General features: G+C 38.4%; 1 protein-coding gene across 1 annotated transcript in view; it reads left to right on the top strand.

Moving 5' to 3' along the window:
- LOC140227291 (protein rogdi homolog) overlaps positions 1-12,602 on the top strand; it is a 45,366-nt gene that overhangs the window by 7,707 nt on the left and 25,057 nt on the right. The window contains exons 2-3 of the mRNA XM_072307714.1: positions 5,354-5,425; positions 6,021-6,054. Of these exons, the coding sequence (XP_072163815.1) occupies positions 5,354-5,425; positions 6,021-6,054 (106 nt within the window). The remainder of the gene's footprint in view (positions 1-5,353; positions 5,426-6,020; positions 6,055-12,602) is intronic.

The following is a 12,602-nucleotide window of genomic DNA, read 5'->3' on the forward strand; positions in this document are numbered from 1 at the left end:
GGGGGGGGGGGAGATGGGGGCAGAAGCTTAACCTCGAGGTTTCGTAACTTCGAGGTTAAGATTCGTCGTGTGGACACACGTCGTAGTTAGGGGGCAAGAGCTAAACCTCGAGGTTTCCTAACCTCGAGGTTAGGGCCTGCCGTCAGAACGTAACTAAAATACTTCAGTCCTGCAAGAAGGCCACAATAACACAATAGCAATCAAGGGGATTTGGTAATATCTGTTCATTTCTTCCGCCAAGGGAGGAGGAGGTTTATTGATCATCAGCCTTGGTTTGTCTGTTTGCAAAATAACTCAAAAAGTTGTAAACGGATTTGAATAAAACTTGCAGAAATTTGAATGACACAATGCACAGATGATTAAATTTTGGTAGTGATCTGGGAATTCTAATGGATTTTTTAAGGATTTTTGATATTTTGGCATATGATACAAGTTGTAAGGTCAATGAACTGAGGAGTTCTAGCTGCACGCACTGGAGGTTTGAATATGCGCACAACAGCACATGCTCTGCTAATGAGGTAGAAAAAAAGCTTCTATTGGGAAATTGCATGCATGTTTTGTGGAAATGATTTGTTGGCTTGGCAGAGGTCTGCGCTCTCCGAGTGCTTTTCTAGTTGGCAGTTAGTTTCCACACTGTCAATTTGCAAAGAAAGCACTCTGGACAGTGTACGTGCTAATCAGCGAACAAACACTAACAATGGAGGCCCATTCGTGCACATGAGTTATTGGTCTTTGGATAGTCATGCTAAACTTGATGTTATTTACTGCCATTCACACAAGGCCAAATAACTCATTATGCTGTCAGCAAAGCGCTTAAAAGCCTTCGAACTGCACATGCTCAAACAATGACTGGGGCATGACCCAAGGTGTACCCTCACTTCAGACGTAGTGCAGCGAGTGACATCAAGGGATTAAAACACTGCGCTAGGTAAATTTTCTGTCAAAATTTTCCAAGACAGACCGATTTTGCATTGCAATGGTATTGGGGGAAAAAAAGAAATTTCAAATGCTGTTAATTTCTGGTGATCACATTGTGAATGGGCCTATCAAGGGTTGAAACAGTAGACCTAAAATTAAAAAATTTTCCACAGGAGAACATCTTGTGTAAGGATGTTATTTTTCTCACAGTGCCACAATTCTATAGTGGATGTATGTTGGAGTAAGAGCTTAGTGCAGCCCTCATGGAAGATGTATAATGACGTCATAATGAAAGCTATGGATCTAAATTCTCTAGGTAAATAACAGTTATATAATATTGGATGGCCTTGAGATTAATACAAGGAAATATTGGACGAGCTATGCACAAATATTGGACGAGTCGAAGACGAGTCCAATATTTTGCTTAGCGAGTCCAATATTTCCTTGTATTAATCAAAAATAGGACATCCAATATTATCATTATTATCCTACAGAGGATTTTAGCAAAGAATATTTTCACGTACCCTTTCTGTCTCTGAGTGCTGTATGGTCTCCTACTAACTACTGTACTTGATCCTGACATGGGGTATGGTACCAGTACACTCTTCAGTGCAAGTTAATCTACTTCATTCCCTGATAGATAAAACAGTGATCTATGTATCCCTGGTAGCCGTCATGTTACTGTTAGGCAGAGATCTAGCTAATTTAGACCAGAATTAGATGTTCTTGTATCCGAGATCTGAGACACAATTCACGTCACATCTACAGTAGATCGTGAAAGATTTACTTCAGTGGTGTGCTGTAGTCCTATTATGGCCTACTGTACTTACACATTATGCATGTAAATGCAAGCGGCGGCCGGCTACATGTATTTGTATATCGCGCGCGGGCTATCTAGCAGTCAGTAGCGCTGAGCTGATCAATCGTCGCCTGCACAAAAAATGCAACTTGTTTTCATCAAACCTAAATTTAATTTCCTGGTATGAAAGTGATATTTTGAAAAATTGTATGCAAAACAATTTCAATTAATTGAAATTTGTTTGTATAAACACAGAATTTTAGAAGAAACGATATTTTAGTTAATTCGTGGTTGACCAATCACAGACGTTTTTACTTCATATTTCAGGTCATCTCGTATATATCTCAGCCAATCACGGTGCAGTTTATAAAAACTTTGGGGAATCCCCCTCTTGCCGTCCAATATTTTAAATATTGGTCGCCTCGGCAAAAAATATTGGTCGAGTTCAACAAACTTTCTAAGTGGGTCGGAAGTTATGAGGTGCGTCGACAAAATAACACTTGTATTTGGGCTCCAAAATCCTCTGTATGGATAATAATAACAAATATGCGATGTTAATATTTCAAAGCTCAAAGGGTCCCATACATGTATGTTTACATTTTTCCCATAATTGATTTATAAAGCAAGGTGTTCATTCCAAGGTCACCATAACAGTTTAACAAGCATGCCATATTATCTAGTCCATTTCTAAAGGTAAATCTGTAGCCAATCATTTTCAATCCCAGGTGTCACTGGCAAAATTGGTTACATATATGGAAGTTGGTTAACAGGTTGTGCAGTACATGTTTCCTTCCATAAAAAATAAAATTCAGTAATCATCCCTTTTCTGTAGTTGAGAGCACAGAGTACTATATCTGTTTTATTAGGTTTACAATAGAGAAGAGCTGTTGATAAGTTTAAAATGTTAAAACAGTGTAGTATACAATAATATTTTTTTGGAAAAAAAAAATCATGCAAGGTATTCGTTACAAGGATTTATGTTGATTTAGCACTGTCGTTAGGGGGTGGGACATTTGATTACCTAATGTGTGTAGTTATCTATACTTTCTGACAGTTTGATTCTTGATGCTGTTGACATTGTACAATCTGAAACAGTATGAAAAATGTTGCAAATCACACAAACATAAAGGAAGGATTTATCATGATTTTATCATATATTTTCCCCTGTTTATTCCAATCTTGTATTTCTAATCCAGTTGGTCGTGAAGAAGATATACAAACAAATACAATTGTAGAACTTAGAGAAGGCTTGGCAAAATCTTCATTATACTCTCTTTGAACTAAAGCAATTAAGTGACCATTTTTCAGAAGAAAAACTATCATCATTTACAAAACATTACCCCACATACCCGTGCCTGCGTAGAGTAGGTAGCTTACAGAGTTCACTATCATGAGCATTTGAGTTTACATTTATTTTTGGCCAGTCCACTAAAATCCTGTAATGTTTGAGTGTGATGTGATGAATACCAGAACATTTTTTTTTTAAATCCCACAATCATATCAAAGTTTATCTGATGATTGCTGTTTACATAAAGTATTTTCTGCCACAAATACGTTTTGAGGTCAGGCATCACGGTTCACTTCCATGTTAGGACTGATCACTTTACAATTTCTGAAGCAGGTGTGTAACACCTGTGACCTCGGACAAATGATAATGTGTGCAGGAGCACAAGAACTTTGGCACAATAACCACCTGCTTCACAATATAGGCCTGGGAGTGTTGTGGTGGTGAAAATAAAGGACAAATTTGTAACAGATGGATGGTGGACAAAAAGGTGAGTTTGTAGGGCAGCAGATGAAATGATGGCAAAGGTCTTGCGGGTCACAAATAAGCCAGTTCATAATTAGATCATGTGCATGTTTGTACAAATGGCCTTTCTTTTCTTTTTTCTCTCATTTGGTTAGACATTTCAGTCATTTTCAAAGCGGCATACAAACTTAAATGCATGATAGCGATATGCAGCAATTTATTTGAATGGAATCCATGTTCAAACAAAGAAGGAACTTGCATACACTCAGATGACCAGAATGGTCCATTTAATAAACTTGGGGAGGCATCCGTTTCATGATTTTACATTGAATGCATTAACGTTTCCTTCATTTAACATAACCACATACTAGGCTTGCTGTAAAGTGGATGTGCCAGCAAGCACCATTTACATGTACATTTTATTATATGTGTTTAAGAATTACATTAATAATTATTACATCAGAGACACTTATCTCAGTAAATTAACAAACCAACAATGCTGCCAGTACAAATGACTTTACTCTTTCTCTGCTCATTCACAACTTGGAACTACGACGCTGGCTATTTGACACATTTGTTCCTTGTTTTTATTTTTTGTGAGTTAAATGATAATGAGTTTCTTTGGGACAATGGATGAATTTATGGCAGAGACTTGAAAGCAACTGAAAACAAAGTTTTTGATGGTGCAGTCTTGAGAGCAATCAAATTCAGTCATTGCCAAGGTCTTTCATGCACTGATTGCACCAAGTGATCCAGATGATTGCAATGATATCAGTCTTCAGGGCATCATATGGGTGTGGTTCAATTTAGATGAGGGCAAGTAATGAGGCAATGTCAAAGTGCATGTATAGAACAGATGAGATTGTGTCAATAATCTTAAAGGCAACAAAAGAAGTGATATCAGATATTGAATGCAAAGGATGAAATGAAGTCATCTTGGCAGCAACAGATAGAATGATTTCATAGGGCAACAAATGAAATGATCTCATACATGTCTATCTTCAGGGCAACAGATAAAGTGATGTCGTACATTGTATTGTAGATCTTGAGGACAACAAATTTTGAAATGATGTCATACATTGTAAATCTTTGGGGCAACAGATAAGATTTTGTCATAGATCTTGGTGGTAAGAGATAAATGTCATAGACATCGAGGGCAACAGATGAAATAATGTCAAAGATCTTGAGGGCAGTGTAAAAACGATGTCAAAGATCTTGATGGCAACCAATGGGATGATGTCAAAGGTCTTTCAGGCAGCATGAAATGTCAAAGAATTTGAGGGCAACAGATGAAAGCATATCAACGATCTTGAAGGTAATGTATGTAAAGGCAGTGATGTCACTGATCTGTAGGGCAATAGATGAAATCAATGATGTCATAGATCTTGAAGGCAACAGATGAAATAATTTCAAAGACCCTGAAGGCAACTGATGACATGCTGTCATAGCTCGTGAGGGCAGCAAATGACGTGTTAAAGACTGTGAGAGCAAGAGATAAATGATGTCAAAGATCTTGACTGCGAGACATAGCGATGTCAAAGATCTTGACTGTATGACATACGAGTAGTGATGTCAAAGATTTTGTGGGTGAGACATAATGATGTCAAAGATCTTGATGGTTAAACATAGCGATGTCAAAGATCTTGACTGTATGACATACAAGTAGTGATGTCAAAGATTTTGTGGGTGAGACATAATGATGTCAAAGATTTTGTGGGTGAGACATAATGATGTCAAAGATTTTGTGGGTGAGACATAATGATGTCAAAGATCTTGATGGTTAGACATTTTGATGTCAAAGATCTTGATGGTTAGACATTTTGATGTCAAAGATCTTGACAGCAACAGATGAAATGACCCTATAAATAATTTCTTTTGATCCACAGGAGGATGAGTTCCAGTGGCTGTTAAAGGAGGAGGTCCATGCTGTCCTGAGGCAGCTCAATGCTATCCTGGATGTAAGTAGCAACCCTTCTGCTCCCATGCCTATAGATGATTCTCTGTACATACTATGTGCGTGTTAAGAAATTTAAAAAAAAAATGTTTTTGAAAATCTTTATCTTTATCATCTACTAGCTGATCTCTATAAATACATAGCAAGTTTGGTCTTAACCCAGGCAAAAACAAAAACAAAAAAAAGAAGAAGAAGAAAAAAAATGATGAGATTTACTGCTTCTTGTTAGTGACCTGTGACTGATGTGATATTTGCAAAAAGGATCTAGATGCTCTAGGGTTGACAAGTAAGGAAATACATGATCTCATAACATTTTGACATGCTTCAGTCTTGAGTAAAGACTATCCCTTGTAAGATCAATTGCACCAGTGTATAGAAAAGGAAGGTAAAATGATATACTGCGTATGTCCCATGCATGATTTATGCCCTGACACATACTAAGTTGCTTAACCCTTTCTATGACATGGACTTTGGAGAGTGGTTATAGCACTGTGGGTTTTTTTCTTAGCCAGTGGACACTCAACGACCACTTTTTCTAACTATCTGCATTTTCCTGTACTCGATATTAATTGGACGTTGTTTGGTCTCATTTTATGCAGCAATCTGGAAGGAGATTTAACATACCAGGATCAGGTAAGAAATTTACCCATCGTTACATCTGTCATTGTCTTTCATATTGCTGGGGATGCACATTTGTCATAAAAATCACAAAGACTAACAAAATTGCAGATTTTGATTTTGTCCCTGAAAGTGATAAAAGGAGGCAGCTGACATTATTTTGACAGATTTATTGTGCTACCACCATGCCATAATAAAGGAAAACTGTGCCTAATGATTGTGCTCAAGGTATTCCATGACTACATCAATGAAGTTTGGAATTAAGTTGTATTTCTTATAGTGAGTGTGGAGCCATCATCATAGATCAAAGAAATTTTTGCCCCATGCATGCTGTTATCACATTGTCTATTAAAGCATTTTGAGGGAAGGACCTTTTTAGACAGGTGGTCTCTCACAGCAGGTTTGACTGTTTTGGGGAAAATCACACATGAAGAGCATTAACTAAGGTTTGTGAAATACTGAAGTGTGGGTTGCTTGATGCATCGTTCCCGTGTAAGCTGGGTAATGTTTACAAAACGGTTGTAAGTGCAGACATGGCAGTGGGAAGAGTTTTACAGATCACTCTGAGCTGAAACAGCAGTTTATATGCAGTTCCTCCAGCCTGCATTTTGCATGAGTGAGGGAAGAGGCAGGCCAGTAGAGATCCCTAAAAGGAAGGAGAGAGACAGTGCTGAGTACGAATTAATTCATCCCCAGGGATCAGTTTCATTTGCGAAACTCATCCTTCTTGATTGGACATGGAGATGGTAAGGGTCAGAAAGGATCTGGCATCCTCGTGTTTATATCTTTTCTTCCACGCAGATGCAGCTCTTCATTGGGCATGTGTAAATGTGAATTATTCATCCAGTTGAACAGCACTCCATCTTAGGATGTGCATCCATTTACTCATAGCATCAGAAAAAGAGGTGTGACATTATACAGTCCCTGAAGGAACCCCAGGAAGGAGGAGGAGGGTGAGGAGGATGGTCGGAAAAGGAAGAGATGGAAGGAGCAGGAGGAAGAGGAGAAGAAAGAGGGAGGGGAGAGTTTTGGAGGAGACAATTAGGAAGAGTGCTCAGAGGATGAAAGTCAAGAAGAAGATGAAGATGAAGAAGAAGAAGAAGAAGAAGAAGAAGAAGAAGAAGAAGAAGAAGAAGAAGAAGAAGAAGAAGAAGGAGAAGGAGAAGTAGGAGAAGGGGAAGGAATTTGTTTTGTTAGAGAAAGAGACTACTAAAAAGAAGAAAAAGATAAGTAAAAGCAGAAGAAGAGGAAAAAGCAATGGAATGAAGAGAAAGAAGAGGTTGTGATAAAAGAATACCAGGGAAGATTTAAGGAAAGAGGAAGAGAAGGAAAAGGAGGAGGAGGAGGGGTAAATGTTTGGATGGACTAAGAGTGAGGAAGAGAAAAAGAAGAACAAAAAGGGAAGAGGAAGTAGAAGTAGAGGAAGGGGTAGTGAGAGGAAGATGAGGTAGGGAGAAAAGAAAAGGAAAGAAGAAAATATAGTCTCATGGAAAGATGGGTAATGGTGGGAGATAAGAGGGTAGGAGAAAAAAAGTGTCGAAAGAGAAGCAGAAAAGCTTTTGTTTTCAATTGCAGATTTATTTGTTGTGCATAGTCCTTTGAGATGACTGGGACAGTAGAGATTTTATTTATAAGCATGTATCTCACTCAATAATAATGATAATGATAGTGATAACTCTCTTTCTGCATTTATATGGCACTTTCTACGAGCATTTCTAAGTGCACTGGTGCTATTTATAGGAGAAAACTATATAACGGTCCTACACTAGTAAGAACAATGACATATAAAAGACATTGCAAAACCAAAGTGACAGTAACAAAATAAGATAGAAAATAACAAAAGTATGTGATATAATAACTAACTGTGCGTGCCTCAAAAGAAAAAAATCACAATTTCACAATGAATCAGAAATTCCACACTCCCATGACGTAATTATTGATCCCCTGCATGGTTCGTAAGATGAATCTCTTTGTTAATGTCCCATATATTGTCACAACACTCACAGTGGAGAGTGAAAAGGATAGGGGGAGAAGAGTCTGTGTGTGTGTGTGTGTGTGTGTGTGTGTGTGTGTGTGTTGGAGGTAATAAACGTATCTCATTTCAGCTGTCCTGTTTTCTTTGAGAGGATACAGTGTTTGATTGGCATTGCCTTTGCAATAAGAGAAGCCATCCACACTAAGAACGGCATCTCGCTGCTCATGGCCAAAATGAAATCAGACCTTGCCGATTCACCGGCCGTCTATCTGTGAGATTGGCAAAGAGCCGGTAGTGACAGCTCCGGGATTTAGAAATGAAAGACAGAAAAGGGGGGGGGGGGGGTAATGCTCCAAAAATAGAATCCGTCATTGCCCCATCCTTTTGCAGTGTGCCTCCTCTTACGTGATCACCATGTGTAGCCAAGTGCAGGTAGGCTTTTTTTTTGTGGGGGGGGGGGGGATGGGCTCTCATCAGGCACCTGTATTGATGTACTGTGTATTGCGCAGAGTATATTCATCAGCATATTAGGTACGAACAACCCCAATCGAGCCTCGTCATCGAGCATGCGTGTAACGAAGTGATCGTAATTTAATTTTGATTTTTGCATTGATCACATTACTCGGGACACACGCAGGGGGGATTAAAATGCACTTTTGCCACTGTGGTAAGCCTCATTACACTTCTCATGCAGCCGGGATGTTGTATTTTGGCATTTTATATGTTCCATTAGAGATATTAGATACTCATCGCAATGTAAAAAAGAGTACAAGGAGACTTGATATATTCAGTACAAGAGCATGAGAAGCATAAAGACTAGGCTGGCTGTATCTATATAGACAGGTGGAAAACAATGCAGAGATGTAGAACTTTATATTTCCTGGACTACAGGGTGTACAAACAATGCAGAGATGTAGAACTCTATATTTACTTGACTACAGGATGTGCAAACAATGCAGAGATGTAGAACTTTTTATAAAATGGGTTCAAGAATGTAGCCAATTGGAAGCGCTGAAATGAGTCATGTGTGCATGCATTAATTTCTTAGTAAATGCACTAAAAAGAGTCTCTCTTCCACCTCCCTGGCCTGACGAACGTCACAAGGTTTACACTAGCAGTGCGCACTCAATCAGTCGTTTACAAGTGCGTCACATGCTACTATACGCGCTGTCAATCCTGTAAACAGCTTCTAGTTAAGATGTTTCAGGCCACGGGCTGCCACAACAGCCGGCGGCCTTTCTTGTGCATAACACGTGGCGTACGTATACTCTTATACGTACGTACAGTACTTATGTGCGGGATTTCCGAGTGCGACGTGCGTAAATGTTTGGGACGAACATCTTCGCACATCTTGACTTTTGAGCGAGTGCTACATGTAGCTGACTGGTATTGACCCACAAAGGTACGTGAATAATGCTGTTAGTTTTCGACCCATTTTATAAAACAAATGATGCACAGGATTATTTCGTGGCGTTAGTGAAGGTGTGGCGCACTCTCGAGTATTGACAATGGTTGCAAACATGCACTCGGCTGCGCCTCGTGCATGTCGCACCATTGTCAATACTCTCGAGCGCGCCGCACCTTCACTAACACACTCTATCCTGTGCATCATTTGTATAATATTTTCAGGACTACGGGTGTACAAATAATGCAGAGCTGTAACTTTATATTTACTTGACTACAGGGTATACAAACAATGCAGAGATGCAGAACTTTATATTTTCTGGACTACAGGGTGTACAAACAATGCAGAACTGCAACTTTATATTTACTTGACTACAGGGTATACAAACAATGTAGAGATGTAGAACTTTATATTTACTGGACCTCGGGGTGTACAAACAATGCAGAACTTTTTATTTACTGAACTACAGGGTGCATCATTGGAGGACTCCTCTTTTTTAATTAAAGAAAACAATAAACTTTCACATTGCTCATCAACTTAAATTTATATGAAAGGATGTTCTTCATATCAAATTCTCTGAAATGGACCTTGAGCACTTTGTTGAGTAGTTCCAGATACATGATGTTGAGTATTATTTTTTTTTTCTCACCATCCCTTTATTGTTACACGTCTGAAAGCACTTTTCTTGTCTACACCCTTTGTTGGAACATTTTATGAATGGCAACATTTTATGAATTTCATTAAGATATGAGAGAGGAATGACATTTTTTGCAATATTTGCTTTCATTTCAGGTGGATTAAGAAAAAAAAAGAGAACAAGGGCGGCAAGTGGAACTTCTAGTTGAGGCAAAACTGAATCCCAAATAGCATCTTGTAAAACACCGAGAGTTATAATATGCTGTTATCATTTTAATGTCTAAAAGGGGCTGTAACACTTTTAAACAAAATTGAATCTTCAAACTAGATTTTGAGAATGTGGTTGATTTCATTTTTTTGGCCAATAGCTCATATTTGAAAAGATATGTCATCTAAATCTCTTATGACTTTGAGATAATTTGTCAAGATGTGAACAGCCACCAAGAGCTTACATCTAGATCATGCATTCTGCATTTGTTGGTGTAGTGTATGGGTACTTGTAGACATCTGTGGTTTCAGAAAAGACTAAAAAAGGTACTGAATCACACCATTACCAAGTAGAAAAAAAAAATCTCCTTACCCAGACGGGTACTCGGGCAAGCGCCCAATTCTTGTAACAGGCTAGAGCACACTAGTCACTTGCCCAAAATTAGGCCCACTCACAAGAATGGTGACATGCTGTGCTATTTCACACAGTATTTCGTATATTTTTTTATATACGAATGCAAATACACCACAAAATACCCTGGTATTTAGGGCGGTAATTCAAACTTCTCACGAAATACCCATTTGAGATTTGTTTGTAAATCATGTTACAATATACCACCCCCTGTACAGCAGTGTGTGTATACCGGTATTCACATGAACCGACACACTTCCTGTCTTCTCACTGGAGGAGGAGATACTGTATGCATACATACATGTACTTCTAGAGAGGTGTATTTTCGGTCTTGAAACACCATGGTATTTTGTGAATGAGAATGGTACAAACTGAAAGACTGCAGTATCTTTTACCTTCAGTTGGTATTTCAGTAAGAATGGTGACAACAAAATTACCATGGTATTTACTGTAAAACCAGAAATTTTTGTAGCATACAACTTTTGCAAATTGGAGCCGTCAGCCTTTTTCATGGCACAAAACTTTCGCAAATTGCCACTGGCATTCAATGCATTGTGTAAACAAGAACTTTCGCATGCATTTCATTTTCACGAATCTTGGCTCCTCTTCAAATTTGCGAAAGTTTCATGCATGTGAAAATTTCTGGTTTTGCAGTAATTCCAGTGTGAATTCCCCCCAAGTGAGCTCCAATTGCCCCTGGTAAGCAGACAAGTGGATTTGTTACACCCTGCTGAATGAAAAGTGAGCAGTCAGTTTTGGAGAGATTTTACTGTGGACATGCAGAGTAATTTGTGCCATCTGTCACAAGATATGAAGGTTTGAACCAATCATGGTCAACATTAAACATTGCATTTGGGGGAAAAAAACAAAACAAAACAAACCTCGAGTACAGCTTACAAGAACTATGCCTCACATGCTGCACTTAAAGGGTGTGTACAATTCTGGTTGAGGTGAGGATTTAGTGTTTAACGTTTTGAGAGATATTCAGAAACCACTCTATGAGATGTCAAAGAGCATGCAATTCTAAGGGGTATCAAAAGTTTATTTGATAAAAATCAGTTTTGAAATGGCTGAGATATCCAAAAACAAGGTGAAACAAAGAGATCCTAATAAAAAGTGTGGCCTGCCACCTTTTATTGTTATCAATTTTTTGGCTATCTCGGCCATTTGAAAACCAATTTTCATCAAATAAACGTTGAATCCTTCTTAAAATTGCATGGTCTTTCATATTTCATAAGAGGTCTCTCTTCATCTCACTTAGGAATGTTATAAACCTGAATCCCCACCTCAACCAGTACTGTACTGTCCCTTTAATTTGTAACCATCCAAAATAAACATGCGACGTATCAGCAAACATTGTTAGACTGTATATCAACAGGAAGGTGAAACACCTCCCTGATATCAACAAGGCATTTGTTGTGGCTTGTATCGTCAGCCCGATTTGATGGCGCAAAAGCTAATTAAGTTTCCGCATGAATGAAAATGTGTAGGTGTGCAGTAAAAGGACACGATTCCTCCCATGAGTCTGTTGGAACTCAAAAAGAGAATTTAGTGATGTATTATGACGGGCGCACATAATTTGTAAGCACAGGTGATCCTACATAATATTTTCTGTTCATGAATGTCTTTAGTACAGCTCATTAACATAGATAAAATCCTTTTATTTTTTTTTCTTCTGCACCCTCAGTAACACTGACAGAAAAACCAGTTGGAGTCTTTTTCCCCTTGAAACTCTTCTTTTTTTCTTTTCTTTTTATTGAAAGTAGTGTTCGTGTTTTCGTTTTTCTCTTTTATGTAGGGAGGGGAGGCATGCAGTATACTTGCCAACAGATGCAGAACACGAACAAAAGTAACCACTTATATACATGTATCTAACTTTTATCATGAGTGCAAAACAAATTGAGAAATGAGACCAAAAACTGGAATGT

This window comes from Diadema setosum, chromosome 4 (genome assembly GCF_964275005.1).
Source record: "Diadema setosum chromosome 4, eeDiaSeto1, whole genome shotgun sequence".
Taxonomy (NCBI): Eukaryota; Metazoa; Echinodermata; class Echinoidea; order Diadematoida; family Diadematidae; genus Diadema; species Diadema setosum.